Source organism: Macaca mulatta, chromosome 1 (genome assembly GCF_049350105.2).
Source record: "Macaca mulatta isolate MMU2019108-1 chromosome 1, T2T-MMU8v2.0, whole genome shotgun sequence".
NCBI classification, from domain to species: domain Eukaryota; kingdom Metazoa; phylum Chordata; class Mammalia; order Primates; family Cercopithecidae; genus Macaca; species Macaca mulatta.
In genome coordinates this window covers 109,990,865-110,004,873 of record NC_133406.1, presented here as the reverse complement: position 1 = coordinate 110,004,873, position 14,009 = coordinate 109,990,865, and the positions used below count along the sequence as shown (strand labels likewise).

The 14,009-nt window shown below is 54.9% G+C and overlaps 1 protein-coding gene across 3 annotated transcripts; it reads left to right on the top strand.

Moving 5' to 3' along the window:
* The first annotated feature begins 862 nt into the window (after nt 1-862).
* On the top strand, nt 863-12,865 carry LRRC71 (leucine rich repeat containing 71). Of its 3 annotated transcripts, XM_002808246.4 has the most exons (15): nt 863-1,228; nt 4,182-4,331; nt 4,669-4,797; nt 4,888-4,963; nt 5,183-5,260; nt 7,381-7,449; nt 7,675-7,834; nt 7,912-7,995; nt 8,072-8,161; nt 9,165-9,314; nt 9,521-9,614; nt 10,343-10,431; nt 11,713-11,824; nt 12,211-12,332; nt 12,646-12,865. In XM_002808246.4, exons 1-15 carry the CDS (start codon nt 1,069-1,071, stop codon nt 12,760-12,762), a joined length of 1,680 nt encoding a protein of 559 aa, XP_002808292.3. In that variant the 5' UTR covers nt 863-1,068; the 3' UTR covers nt 12,763-12,865. The 3 variants fall into 3 exon arrangements, with proteins under 3 accessions (XP_002808292.3, XP_077798236.1, XP_077798241.1); XM_077942110.1 differs by lacking the exons at nt 863-1,228; nt 7,381-7,449 and having other exon boundaries at nt 3,069-4,797; nt 11,710-11,824; XM_077942115.1 differs by lacking the exons at nt 863-1,228; nt 5,183-5,260; nt 7,381-7,449 and having other exon boundaries at nt 3,070-4,797.
* Nucleotides 12,866-14,009: the final 1,144 nt, after the last annotated feature.

The window sequence follows — 14,009 nt, the reverse complement described above, 5'->3', positions numbered from 1 at the left end:
GACTCCGTCTCAAAAAAAAAAAAGTATATGCATTTCTAGACATAATGCTATTGCACACTTAGCTACAGTATAGTGTAAACGTAATTTTATATGCACTGAGAAAAACAAAAGCGGTGTGACTCACTTTATTGCCATATTAGCTTTATTGCTGTGGTCTGGAACCCAACCCTTAGTATTTTGGAGGTATGCCTTTACTCAAATGGGGCCCACCAGAGCAGAACCATCAGGGTCTAGAGTAGGAGTCAGGTGATGACTTTGAATCCCAGGTTTGTAAGGAGTGTGACTCACCTTATTAACTCGTTAGCGGATTAACTGAGTCCCCAGAGTCCTCCAGGAGGCTAAACAGTTGGGGGTCGAGAATAGAAACCTAGCACCACACCAACTGGATGGGTTTTTCTAGACGCCTTCCACCAGGTGCTCTCTCCTTACCGGACAGGTGGGTGGACTCTGGAGAGTGGACCTGCCCCCACCTGGATTCTCCCTGATGTCCTCCGACTGCCCACTACCCCGTCCCCGCCGAGTCCGCCCCGCTCCCCCGGGCTCAATTCCAGGATGCTTTGGATTGCCCGCCCTCGCCCTATACTTATCCCCGCTGCCGTCCTAAGATCCACTCGTTTCCCTCGCCATGGCTCCGCTCAGGTCCTGGGTCACCCTAGCCCTTCTCCCTTAGCACAGGTTCGGCCAGCCCTGGCCCTCCGGGGCCCATCAGCTCCTGCCATCTTCGGCCGCCCTAGCCCTGCCTGCTCCGCCGGGCCCTGCCCGCCCCTCCGGCTCTCGCTCCGCCACCCGCCCTCCCGGGCTCTCCCCCCGCCTTGCTCTGCCCTGCGGCGCCCCCTGTCGGCCCCGCGTGCTCTCTGCGGTTGCCCCTTTCCCTCGGGCCCTCCCGCCTCGTGCGGTTGTCTTGGAGAGGGACGCGTAGGCGACGCCACCCCGGACCGGTCGGATCCGGTCCCTGGACGCGGAACAGAGATCCCCTGATTCAGCCACCCCCAGAGTGAGCCCCATAGAGTGCGGTCCTACCTTCCCGCCCCGACGAAAGGTCCCAGAGACGCTGCAGACAACACCAGCATGTCGAGCGAGCAGAGCGCGCCGGGGGCCTCACCCAGGGCCCCGCGTCCGGGGACCCAGAAGTCTTCCGGCGCGGTGACCAAAAAGGGAGAGCGCGCGGCCAAAGAGAAGCCGGCGACTGTTTTGCCTCCCGTGGGAGAGGAGGAGCCCAAAAGCCCTGGTACGCTGGCGCCGGGGTTGGGTGATCGGGCCTCCAGGCTACTACGTCTTCCCGGGTTCCCACTAACTACTCACTGCTCGATGGCTATGGCTGAACTCATACATACCCAGGTTGAGTTCCTGCATCTCGGCTTGATAGATGTTTGAATTGAACTTGATCTTAAAGAACCCACACTCTGGTTTGGGACGGTAACAAACACCAGTAAGATGGGATAAGATATAGAAGAGAGGAAGGCCGGGGGGTGAGGGCACCAGGGGGGTTGCCAGGAGGTGTCTTTGAACAGAGTTTACAGATGTTCATTCATTGATTCAACAATTACTTTCCAAATGCCAGCCATGAGGCCAGGTATGTCAGGGAGGAGAATGAGATGGACATGGTCCTGTCCCCATGGGGTTTACATCCTCTGGGAAAGGAAAACGAGTAGAATGGTATAAGTAGATGTACGGCCCTTTTTGATGTAAGTGATAGAACCCCAATCAAACTAAGCATGAAGGGGAAATGTATCAGAAGACTTTTTGATACAAATCTGCCAGCTTCAACATCACGGGGACAAGAACTTGCTGTCTCTGGAATCAAAGTGAAACAACTTGGGAGAAAGCTCTGATGGTCCAGCATTAGCCAGGTGCTATCTCCTTGTCAGTGCTGGTGGATGAGGGGAAGGAATTATAAGAGCTGGAGAAAGAACATCTTCTGGAAGGGAAGACAAGACAGTATAGAATCCCCTACAAGTATGAAGCCAGTTACATTCAACACACACACACGCACACACACACAAAACGACGGCTGCTGTATAGAAAACGGGGTGGAAGGAGGCAGAGAGATGAGTTACCAGACTATTTCAACAGCCTAGTCCGGGGACAGTGGGAGTTGGGATAGGGCAGTGAGAATGGTGAGGGGTGGTTGGGTTAGGCCTCTCAAAGAAACACTTTTGAGGTAGAAGTAATAAGAGTTGGTAAAGGATTGGACAGGGTAGGGAGTGAGCAACATAGCAAGAATGATTCTCAGGCTTCTGGACTGGGCACTGGGTAGGAGGAGGTGCCATTCATGGAGATGGGAAAGCCCAAAGGAGGTGCATGTAAGGCAGGAGCTCCAAGGGGTGATGCCAGCTGGACAGCTGGACACATGGGTCAACAGTGACTAAGATAGGTTAAGGGTGGAGTTGTGACTTTGGAAGCTGCTGATGTTCTGGCATAGTTAAGTCCTGGCAATGAAAGAGACCCCATAAGGAGGCAGGGAGTATAAACAGAGAAGAGGAGAGGGCTCAGGATCCAGCCTTACAGGTAGTAGAGGATGAGGAGCTGGCAGGGGAGCCTGAGCAGCCAGCAGAGAGGCAGGAGAGAATGGGAGTGACACCTGCACAGGCACCTGGATAGGACAACATGGAGGTCACGGTGGCCTTAGCAGACATCACTGTGTGCTGTGGCAGGGGCAGATGTGGGCTCGTGTCCAGTAGAGAGTGATGGCTGATATAGGAAAGTGTAGGGATTTAGAGGACATCCTATCTAATGGCTTTAATTCTCAAGAAGCTATGAGGTGAGATCATTAGAGAGCATGAGCAAGGGATGTGGGAGGGAGAAGAGCTGTGCTGTCTGACAGGTAGCTACCTGCTAAAGTGCAGAGAGAACCCATTTCCACCACGGCATGAAGTACTGTGGGGCAGCACTGTTTTACAGCAGGGCTTCTCAAGGTACTGTCCTTGGACCAGCAACTTCAGCATCATCTGGGAAGTTGCTAAAAATGCAAAATCATGGCCCTCACCTGGTCTACTGAATCAGAATTTCTGTAGGATAGGGCCCAGGAAATTTGTTTCAACAGCTCTCCAGGTGATTTTTAAGATGTTAAAGCTTGAGAATCTCTGTTCTTGAGAAGGGAGGTATGAGTGAAGCAAGGAAGCATGAGGGGCTCTCCCAGCAGACGTAAGCTTGGGAGGGCAGGGAGGTGTGCAGGAGCCAGCCAGACCAAGGGGACATTGCAACCTCCCTATGCCCTCTTATCTGCTTCATCCATTTGGCTGTGTGCCCGGGTTCCCACTGATGGCCGGACACAAGAGGAACATGTCTCTCATGCCTTTCCTCATGAACCCTTGAGCCTCTCTGCATCCTGCCAGCCCTGCCACGCCCTCAGGCAAGCTCCCTACTGCTGAGCTGCATGTGTCCCTCCCCCACACAGCTCCTACAGCACCTGCCCCTGTGGCCAGCGTGGTGTTCTATGGAGCTCCAGTCTAGCACTTGGCAGGGACTCCCGTCCCATCTCTAGGAGGCACTTCTTCCTGGGATGCCCATGGTGGGCAGCCAGAAAGTGCAAGTGTCCCTTGAAGACTCAGAGTCTCAAGTTCGCATAGCACAGCCCTCATGTTGGGATGTGGTGGGCATGTGTGAATTAATATAACTCACAAATGAGTTAATATTTCTACAGCATTTCAAACAGCACTGGACACTAGGAAGTGCTATATAAACACACTGGACAGGGGAAGTGTTAAATAAAAGTATCATTCTGCTGCACTTGGGTGTATGTGTAGGGAAGGAGTAGGAGTGGAAAGGAACTCACATCGGGCCTGCGCGTCTTTCTCCCAGGGACCCTGAGCAGTTCCAGAAGGAAAAGAAGTCTTGTGAGGAGGAGGCTGGGCTGGGGACACCTGGGAAAGGCGGAGGCCCAGGCTGGGAGTGGAGAGCAGGGGTGGCAGTGGCTTTGACCTGGGAGTGGGAAAGCCAGCACACAGAAGAGGCGACCCCGTTGTCTACCGTGTACGCATGCCCCTTAATCCCCTTTCTCCGAGCTCTTGCTTTCCCCGTTTCCTATCAAGTGTTTTCAGCGTCCGTTCTTCCAGGCATTTGCAAGTTGAATGGCTGCAAAAATATCCATCTGAGGAGGGCCCCTCCGCCTGCGCGGGTGAGCTTGGGGATGCGGGGGGTGGGCGCGGCCCCTTCTCTCACACCCCCGCCCGCTCCCGCAGAGGAGTACCAGTGCACGGGGGTCCTCGAGATCGACTTCGCCGAGCTCTGCACGCGATGGGGCTACACGGACTTCCCCAAAGTTGTCAACCGGCCCCGCCCCCACCCGCCCTTCGTCCCCTCCGCGTCTTTGTCGGAAAAGGCCACCCTGGGTGAGTGACAGTGGAGCTCCCCGGTGCCTGCCAGGGTCGCTTCGTCCATCCTCAGCCTCCCTTCCCACTCCGGGCCAAATGGAGGGACGCGGGGCCGTGTGTGTGTGTGTGAGTTGGGGGCGGGGGGATTCGACGAGGCCGGTGAGGAGGTGGAGGAGTCTCCTGTCTGCCTTTCCAAATCCCAGCAGAGGCGCGCGTGGCCGGAGAGGCAGCGCCCGCAGGCCGGCGCCTCCCGCGCTGGCGGTGTCCTCCAATCCCACCCGGGCACCCGTGGGCCGGCCCAGCGTGGAGCCTGGGGAGGTGGCTGTTCCCCTCCCTCCTCACCTCTGCCTTCCAGACGATCCGCGGCTGTCGGGGTCCTGCAGCCTCAACAGCCTGGAGAGCAAATACGTGTTCTTCCGGCCCACCATCCAGGTGGAGCTGGAGCAGGAGGACAGCAAGTCGGTGAAGGAAATCTACATCCGCGGTGAGCCCCGCTCCCCCCACCTGCCCCAGCTCCCTTCCGCTCCCCGGGCGCCTCCCAGGTCTGAGGCGCCTGCCTCCTCTTGGCCCGTAGGTTGGAAGGTTGAAGAACGGATTCTGGGTATCTTCTCTAAATGTCTGCCCCCGCTCACCCAGCTACAGGCCATCAAGTGAGAGGCACTGGGGGGATGGGCGGGAGGCCAGAGTGGGAGTTGGGGCTCCTGGTGGCTTGGGAGAGAGAACCAAGGGGCATGGGAGACTCTGGAGACGGTGGGGAGGTGGGAGGTGGGGGTTGAGGAAGGGCGCCGCTGGGAGGTCGGTGTGGGGAGAGTTTTCCAGTAGGAGGCAGCGCTCTACCTCGGTGTTTCTGCACTTACCGCCCACGCCAGCTTTTGGAAGGTGGGACTGACGGATAAGACCCTGACCACCTTCATCGAGCTCCTGCCTCTCTGTTCATCCACGCTCAGGTCAGCAGAGGGAGAGGCCCCCAGTGCCTGGGCAGCCTGGCTGGGCGGGTGGTCAGAGGGAAGCAGTGTGGGGATGGAAGTGGCAGGTCCCAGCTCCTGTGGGCCTGGCTGGCATCCCTGTGGAATCAGAAGCAGGCAAAGTCTGTTGGATCATGATACCCCCATTAGACAAGAAGCCAGGCCCGCTTTTCTGCCCACACCAGCACCCAAAGAACCTGACCTTCAGGGGCTCATCCTGTCTCCCCTGCATTAGTCTCATTACCCTCTACTCCCTCCCCAGAGGTTCTCGCTCTCCTTCCTGGCTGCCTGGGGCCCTGGTCCTGTACTAGGGGCTGGTAAGGCAAGTTCTTATCCTCCAGGAACTCACAGTCCAGGGAGGGAGAGAAAAGGAGAAAAGAATAAATACTGCAGGGCAATGTGGAGACTGGTGATGGAGGACTGGTTCATCGGGGGAGGGGGTGGGCAGAGAGAAGTGCCACCCCACTTTATGGATGTGGGGCAGGAAGACCTGGAAACCTGCCTGGAGGAGGTGGTACTGAGCTGAAGGAGGCCTAGGAGCAGGCCAGAGAGGGAATTGGGAAAGGGCATACTTGTATGGGAAGGAGCAGGAGCAAGGCATGGGGCAGGTAACTACAGGTGTGGTTGGGAGTGTACGGGGCAAGTACCCCTCCGTGCAGTGGCTTGCCTGTCTTCCTCCTGTGGATGGCTTGGGTGCTCCTTGAGGGCAGGGACTGTATCTTCTTCAGGTTGGGGTCCCCAGCACTCTGTAAAACACCATGAAACATGTTTCATTCCATCATGGGAATTAGCTAGCAGAAAACAACTGTATTAATTCATCTGTAAATAATGTGTAAGAGTAAGTCATAGCAACATAAACAAATTTAAACTGAATGTAATCAAGTTTGTGTGACAGATGAGGCAGGCTGAAGGGTTGAACAAAATAAGAAATCATGGGAGCAAATTTTTACATGGAGTCATTTCTAGCCATTAGTTCAGTTTTTGCTGTAACTTAGAAAAGGACCTCCACTCTCACAGCACTGTTAGAGAAGCCACTGCCGTGTGGATGCTCATGTTGTAGTTATGCTGTGTGACAAATTAACCCCAAGATTCAGTGCCTCAAAAGGACATACATTTATGATCTCATAGCTGCTGTGAGATGACCTGGGGGTGGGCTAGCTGAGTGCTCTGGCTCAGGGTTTGAGGTTGCCGTACAGCTGCCAACTGGGGCTGCAGTTACCTCAAGGATCAACTGTGGTGGAGAATCTGCCTCCAGGCTCGCTTGTGTGGCTGCCTGGGCCTCCCCACAGGCTGCCTCGAGTGTCCTTACCACATGGCAGCTGGCCATTTGAGAGAGTGCCAGAGAGCAGTCAAGACGGAAGCCACGGCCTTTGTAGCCTAAACCTGGAAGTGCTGTCCCATCTCTTCTGCCATGTTCTGTTCTTTAGAAGCCAGGCACTTCTTTCCCTCCACCCCACCGCCCTTCTTCTTCTTCTTCTTCTTTTTTTTTTTTTTGAGATAGAGTCTTGCTCTGTTGCCCAGGTTGGAGTACAGTGGCACAATCTTGGCTCACTGCAACTTCTGCCTCCGGGGTTCAAGTGATTCTTCTGCCTCAGCCTCCCAAGTAGCTGGGATTACAGGCACACACCACCACCTCCCGCTAACTTTTTGTATTTTTAGTAGAGATGGGGTTTCACCCTGTTGCCCAGGCTGGTCTCAAACTCCTGAGCTCAGGCAATCCGCCTGCCTTGGCCTCAAAAAGTGCTGGGATTACAGGCGTGAGTCACCGTGCTCGGCCAGAAGTGAGTCACTTCTAATATGAAGTCCACACTCAAGGGGAAGAGATGACCCAGGGGCATGAGTTCCAGGAGGTGGGGACCACTGAAGGCCATCTTAGGGGCCACCCTACCTTGGGTCACCAACTTTGGGGAGCAGCCCCTTCACAACGGGCACACCTGTTAATTTTTAGTCTGGGGACTTGTCACATATCTTTCCTATATTGGGGGGCAATCCTTCGACTCTGCTTCCTAGCTGCTTCCCAGGGAAGCACACTTCCTCTCTGTTCCCCTCCCTTACCTGGCCTCAGTGGTACCTTCTAGTTCTCAGATCTCCCCTGCCCTCAGGAAGGTGTCTCTGGAGGGGAACCCACTGCCGGAGCAGTCCTATCATAAGCTCATGGCCTTGGACAGCACGTGAGACTCCCTGCCCTCACACCCTTTCTCTGGGCCTGTCTCGAAATTCCAAGCCATTTTTAGTCCCCGCCCTTCCTTGTCCCCCTACCATCTCGGCAAGGGCTGTCGATTCCTGCCCCTACATCCTCAGACCAGACGGCCCCCTCAAGCCTTCAAGTCTCCCGTATTCCGGCGGGCGCCCTGTACCGTTTCCAGCGACCCACATTCTCCCTCTGGCTGCCCCAGGATTGCGCACTTGTCCCTGCGGAACAATAACATCGACGACCGCGGGGCGCAACTCCTGGGCCAGGCACTGTCCACGCTGCACAGCTGCAACCGGACCCTCGTCTCGCTCAACCTGGGCTTCAACCACATCGGGGACGAGGGCGCGGGCTACATCGCGGACGTGCGTGCGCGGCCGGGAGGGACCCGCTGGGAGCAGGGGCGCCTCAGGCGGCTCACGCGTCCCTGCCCGCTTCTTAGGGTCTCCGGCTGAACCGTTCCCTGCTCTGGCTGTCCCTGGCCCACAATCGCATCCAGGACAAGGGCGCCCTGAAGCTGGCTGAGGTGGGTGTGCCGACCAGGTGGGGCCGGGGCGTGGACGGGCCAAGGGAGCCGACCGCTGAGAGCCAGCCTCCTTCAGGTCCTGCGCGCCTTCGAGTTGACGCACACGGAGGTGGTGGAGCGCCGGCGTCTCCTGCTGGAGAAAGGGACGCAGGAGCGCTCGCGATCGGTGAGGAGCCCCAAGGCCCCAGGACCAGCGGAGAGCGCCTCTGACCCTCGAGCCCACTCCCCAAGTCCGCTGCTTTTCAGCAAACTGGCCATCCGGTTTAATCTCCACCCTCTTTCGTGACTGTCTTTCCCTCCGATTTGTGCACAGACGTTTGCCAGGCGCCTGCTGGGCAGGCTCTAATTGCATAACCACCTTATGGGCAGTAGAGTGTACTGGTTGAGATACGACACTAGATTGAGAACATCTGGACCTGAAATCCGGCTCATCCATATCCCAGCTTGTAATCTTGGGCAAGCTACTAAACTTTTTTTTTTTTTAAGACAGAGTCTGGCTCTGTTGCCCAGGCTGGAGTGCAGTGGTGTGATCTCGGCTCACTGCCGTTTCTGCCTCCTGGGTTCAAGCGATTTTTCTGCCTTAGCCTCCTGAGTAGCTGAGATTACAGGCGTGTGCGACCACGCCCAGCTAATTTTTATATTTTTTTTAGTAGAGATGGGGTTTCGCTACGTTGACCAGGCTGGTCTCGAACTCCTGGTCTCAAATGATCTGCCCACTTTGGCCTCTGAAAGTATTGGGATTACAGGCATGAGCCACTGCACCTGGCCTGTGTTACTTAACTTCTCATTGCCTTAGTTTCCTCATCTGTAAGTGGGTAATTGTACCTATTTCATGACTGTTGAGAGGATTTAGTGACTTATTTCCTGCAATGCAGTTAAAATAGCGCCTGGCACTTAGCTCAATAAAAGCTGCTATTTTTTCTCCTCAATGTGAGAATCTGAGACCCTGCCTCACCGTTCATATCACCCCTACCCAGGTCCCTCTGCTATTTCTTCCCCAGAGCATCTCACCCCAGAGGAGTCCTATACAGATTATTAGGCAGGGAGGTGGGTGGGAGGGTGCTTGTCAGCTCGACTGCTCCCCAAGTATGTGTACAGCTACCTTTCATGCCCCCATTGAGGAAGGGACTCTGGCTTCTTCCTCCTTTCCCTCCCATTTGTGAGCACAGCCCTCCTCCTCTCGACATGGGGACTCCAAAACGGACCGTGAGAAGAGTCAGATGGTAGGGATCAGCAATAGTGCATTGGTGGACAAGACAGACAAGACGCAGACAATGAAAACCCCTAAGGGCCTGGGCAAGAAAAAGGAGAAGTCATGGGTAGGTGTGCAATGGGACAGAGCCTGGGCACTGGACGGACAGGGGAGGGGGCTTCCATCATGTGCAGAAGCGGTGGAGGGAAGAAGGTCACATGGGCCTTTGAAGTTCCCCCTAAGGCTGCAGGTCCTAATCTGGGCTCCTTCCCTCACCACTGCCCATCCCCTCTGGAGGTGGGACTTCCACCTCTCTTCTCACATTCTCCACAGGAATTGGCCAAGAAAGAGGAGAAGTCGGGGTCTGGGCAGTCACCCACACAAGGAACCCCTAAGAAAGAAGATGCCACAAAGGCAGGCAAGGGGAGTAAGTGCGGACGCCCTTTGGCGGCACCTTCCTGTGTGGAGGAGGGAAGAGAGCCTGGACGGGTGCAGGAGGCTGTTCTGGGCCTGGGTGCGCCTGCCTGGAGCTCATCTTGCCATGTCCCTCTGGGCTTGATTTCCTTCTCACAGAGGGATGATGTGGAGAGCCGCATCCAGCCCAGACATCCTGACCCACTGCTGTCCTCATCCCTTTTGTTGGAGCTGGAGCTCTGTGGCCCTGTCTTCAAAGAACCCACCCACCTAGCTGGGGCCCCCTCCAGTCATTTCTTTTTTTCTTTTCTTTTTTTTTTTTAGATGGAGTCTCACTCTGTTGCCCAGGCTGGAGTGCAGAGGTGCGATCTTGGCTCACTGCAGCCTCTGTCTCCTGGGTTCAAGCAATTCTCCTGCCCCAGCTTACCCAGTAGCTGGGATTACAGGCATGCGCCACCACGCCCAGCTAATTTTTGCATTTTTAGTAGAGACAGGGCTTCACCATATTGGCCAGGCTGGTTGCAAATTCCTGACCTCAGGTGATCCTCCTGCTTTGGCCTCCCAAAGTGCTGGGATTACAGGTGTGAGCTACCACACCCAGCCCCCTCCAGCCGTTTCTGTTGGACCCAAACCCAAAGTTGGGGGGTATCTTTGCCTCACCTAGCCTGTTCTTTCTGGAGAGGGAGGCTGGGTGGCATTAGAAGTGTGCACTGTGCATTCTGGCTGCTCTTCTGGCCCCAGAGGTAACCATCCCTGAGCAGAAGCCAAGCAGGATAAAAGGGATCAAGATCGGGAGCAGAGAGAAGCGCAGCATCCTCCCGGAGTCCGAGGTAAGCTGCCAGGAGGAGTGGAGGCAGGGGGCACACCCCTGGGATTCCAGGCTTGCCTGAGACCTCTCACCCTAGCCGCTGCTGGAATGTGGTCTCCAGCCCCATGCTGTGGCAGCAGCCATTTACTTTCAAATTTGTCCTCCACTCCTCTCCCAACCTCACCTGAAACCCCCTCCCATCTCACCCTGGGCTTCTGTGGGAATAGTGGGAGCAGGCCCCTTCTACTTTTACTTGTCTATTAGTAGCCCACACTTTGGATCTGCTGTCTCAACTCAGCCAGGCTGCTTCCCCAGAGGCCCTCAGTTCCTCATCACCACCTCCATCACTTGCTTGGACTGTTGCATAGGAACAAAGTGTCTTCTTTTTTGCCCCTCTCAGCAGCTCCCCGAGGAAGCCAGCGCATTTTTATGGTCATGGCACTGCCCCACGCTACCCTGTGCATAGGTCCTTCTTCAGACCCTCTCTCTTTTGCCCCTGGATCTTCTGTGCCCCCTTTCAACTTGGACCAACTTGCTGCTTGCATTGGAAGTCTTCCTGAGCTGCCTCCAGTGCTCCCACCGTCCCTCATCCCTCCATTCTGTCAGCTGCCTGAGCGTCTGCCTCTCTGTACTTTTCGCTTCCATCGGAAGACTCCCTGCACACCCTAGGCAGGGAAGGGCCCGTCTCCTTTCAGGAGTCTTCTCTGGCACCCAAGACAAAATCTTACAAAAGAGGATGTTCAGAGGCAGGAAGAGGTTGGGGTTGGCTTTCAGTTTCCATTTTTCATCTCTGCCTCTGTCTTGATCAGGCTGCTGATTGTCACTAGGACTATTGCAATTTCTTTTCATCGCGCCCGTCATTGTCAGTCACTTCCCTCCAATCTATTCTCCTCATTGCTCTAGGTGTTAGGAAACACTTAGTAAAACCTGAATGTGACATACTGTTTCACGCTTCCAGAGCCTTTGCACCTGCTTTTTTGCCTAGAACACCTTTCCCGTACATGATGTGCATTCACAGGAGACCCTTCCTGGCCTGGCCTAGGTATTCCCTTTCCGTGCTCCCACAGTGCTCTGAGTTTGCCTCTATCAGTGCTCACTCTAGACCACGTTACTTTCACTTTCTGGCTCCCCAACACAAAGGAGCTTCTTGAGGGTATGGGCTTATTTATTTTTGTATCCCCAGCACCTGGGACAAAGCCTGGACTATAGCCGGCAGTCAAAACATGTATGTTGAATGAATGAATGAATGGCCTGTTGACCAGCTCCCCTGCTGTCTGCTGCAATTAGTATTCTGCTTTAGCAGCTGGTTGTTGAGGCTACTGAGGTGATCAACCCTCTCCTGGAGCCTGTGGAGCACCGAGATGGGAAAGTTTTCATGCCTGGGAACAAGGTCCTTTTGCACCTCAACCTCCTCCGTATGTCTGCCAACCTCCTCTGTCCTCCTGCCATGAGGCTACCTGGGTCCTGTCCTGCCTGAGGGTGTCTGCCCTGACTCTGTGGAGCAGACCTGGTCCTCCCATCTTTGGGCTGCATGTTCCCCAAGGCTCTCTTGCACAGGGCTTGAGGGGCCAGGGGAAGTGCTGAGTCTGGGAGGCTGGGGACAGGCGATTGGAGTAATGAGGGGAGTTAGATGGGGTGTGTGTGAAGAGCTGGGTGAAGGGCCAGGTCAGGGAAAGGTGTGCCTGGGCTAGTGAGTCTGGAGTGGGGAGCTGGAGGAACTGGGCTGCTGGGGATGTCTGGTGTGTCAGGTGCCAGTGAGGCCTGTGGTGCTAAGAGGCCACCTGTCTGCACCTTCCACCAGGGAACCGCATCACAGAGGTGGGTCTGGAGGGCTTCCTCGCCACAGTGCAGTATCAGATGCAGTTCTCCAAGGCCAAGAGTGTGTCCAAGGGTCCAGTGGGGCTGCTGTGGCTGTCCCTCGCTGTGAGTCCCTTTCACTCTCTCCTGCTGAAGCAGAGCTTGCCCCTATCAATCAGCTGTCACACTAGACAGCTGCTGCAGGCAGCTTCTGTCTCCCCATTTCCAAGGAAGCTCTGTAGTTTCTCTGCTTCTTTTTAAAAATCACAACATAACCTCCGTTCCTCTTGCTGGAAGATCAGCAGTATTAATCACTCGGCTTTTTCTGCATGTCCCCCAGCCCCTAACCCACCCTGCCCCAGGACCATTTTTTTTTTTTTCTCCCAGAGGACTAATCTTCATTCCTCTTGTCAGATGTCAGCCTTCCTTTTCTTTTCAGAAAAATTGCTTCACCCCACAATGTCCTGCGTACGCCATAATCCAGGAGCTGATGTTGCCAAGGGATCCCATCAAGGCCAAACTCAGGGAGGATGAGGCCATGGCATTCTTCCCCTAGCCCCTCCCACCTGCTTGCCTCTGAGACTCAGAAGCACCTCCTGTCCCTGTGTGGGCTGACCTCCCTGGGGGAGATCTCAGACCAATAACAAAGTCTGTTGCTATACTTTTCCTTGAGGTTGTCTGAAAACTTTCTTCCAGAACTACTTGGAACATTTAGATTTTGTGTCTGTCCATGTTACATGGCCAAGAATGGCAGAAAAGTGGTCTGAATTACAGTTCTGCTGGGGATGATCTCAGCCCCTCTGGCCTCAGTTAGCCAGGGGCATTGCCCTTCTGCCTCCTGGGGGCTAGTTCTTCCTTGCTCAGGCAATAGCCATGCCCCACCGTGTTCCCTAGGGGACATGCATTATGCCAGGGTTTGCATTCAGAAAGATTTGGGATAGGGATTAATAACTGACACGCACAGGCTTGGGAGGAGAGTGGGAGCAGGAGTAGGTAACGCAGAGGAATTAAGCAAGCTTTCCCATCTGGCTGGCCCAGGTGTTTGACTACTTTGGAGGAGAGGTAAGGTTCAGCTTAAGAAAATGAACAAAGGCTTGGCAGGCCACTTTGGAGAGGGTGCTAAACGCTCAACATCTACATAGCAAAGGCTAAGCATTGAACATGAACCCTAATAACCCACCTGCAGAAGTCAGCAATCTGAAACCAGAGGTGTGAGGTTCCTGAGCCAAGTCACGGTCCCCAAACCTTTACCCTTCAGTGCTGCCTCCACTGAGGTCACCTGCCATTGCAGGTGGCTTTGGGGAGCCCACCTGTAACCTATAGCAGTGTCCGAGAAGGCGCAGATCAACAAGGACCAGCCTTCCTTCCTCACTTCTGAGCAGATTCAACCTGTTCCACATTCTCTAGTCGTACTTCCCTCACTCCACTGCCTCTGCCTACCTAGAATTCCCTTGTCCTGCCATCTTATTTTGTGTGGCTCAGTGGCGCTTAGGCCTGTCTCCTGCCTCTGAGTGCCTGGAGCCCTCCTAGTCTGACTGCCCCAGCTGTCTCTGCAGCTGGTTGTAGAGCGAGCTTCTCCAGGAAAAACCCATCATTTCTTTGAATTCCCAACACTGAACACATTGAGGTGCTGGATGGTCACCCCAGCTTCTGCAGGGAACCTTGCCATGTCCTCCAGAGCTTCGGTGACCCCTTCAGCCCATATCCTTATCCCACCCTTCATCATTAATGACTCCTGTATCAATTCTGATGCCCAAATACACTGTACCCTAATGAGGACATAGCTGAGGATTGTGAGAGGGA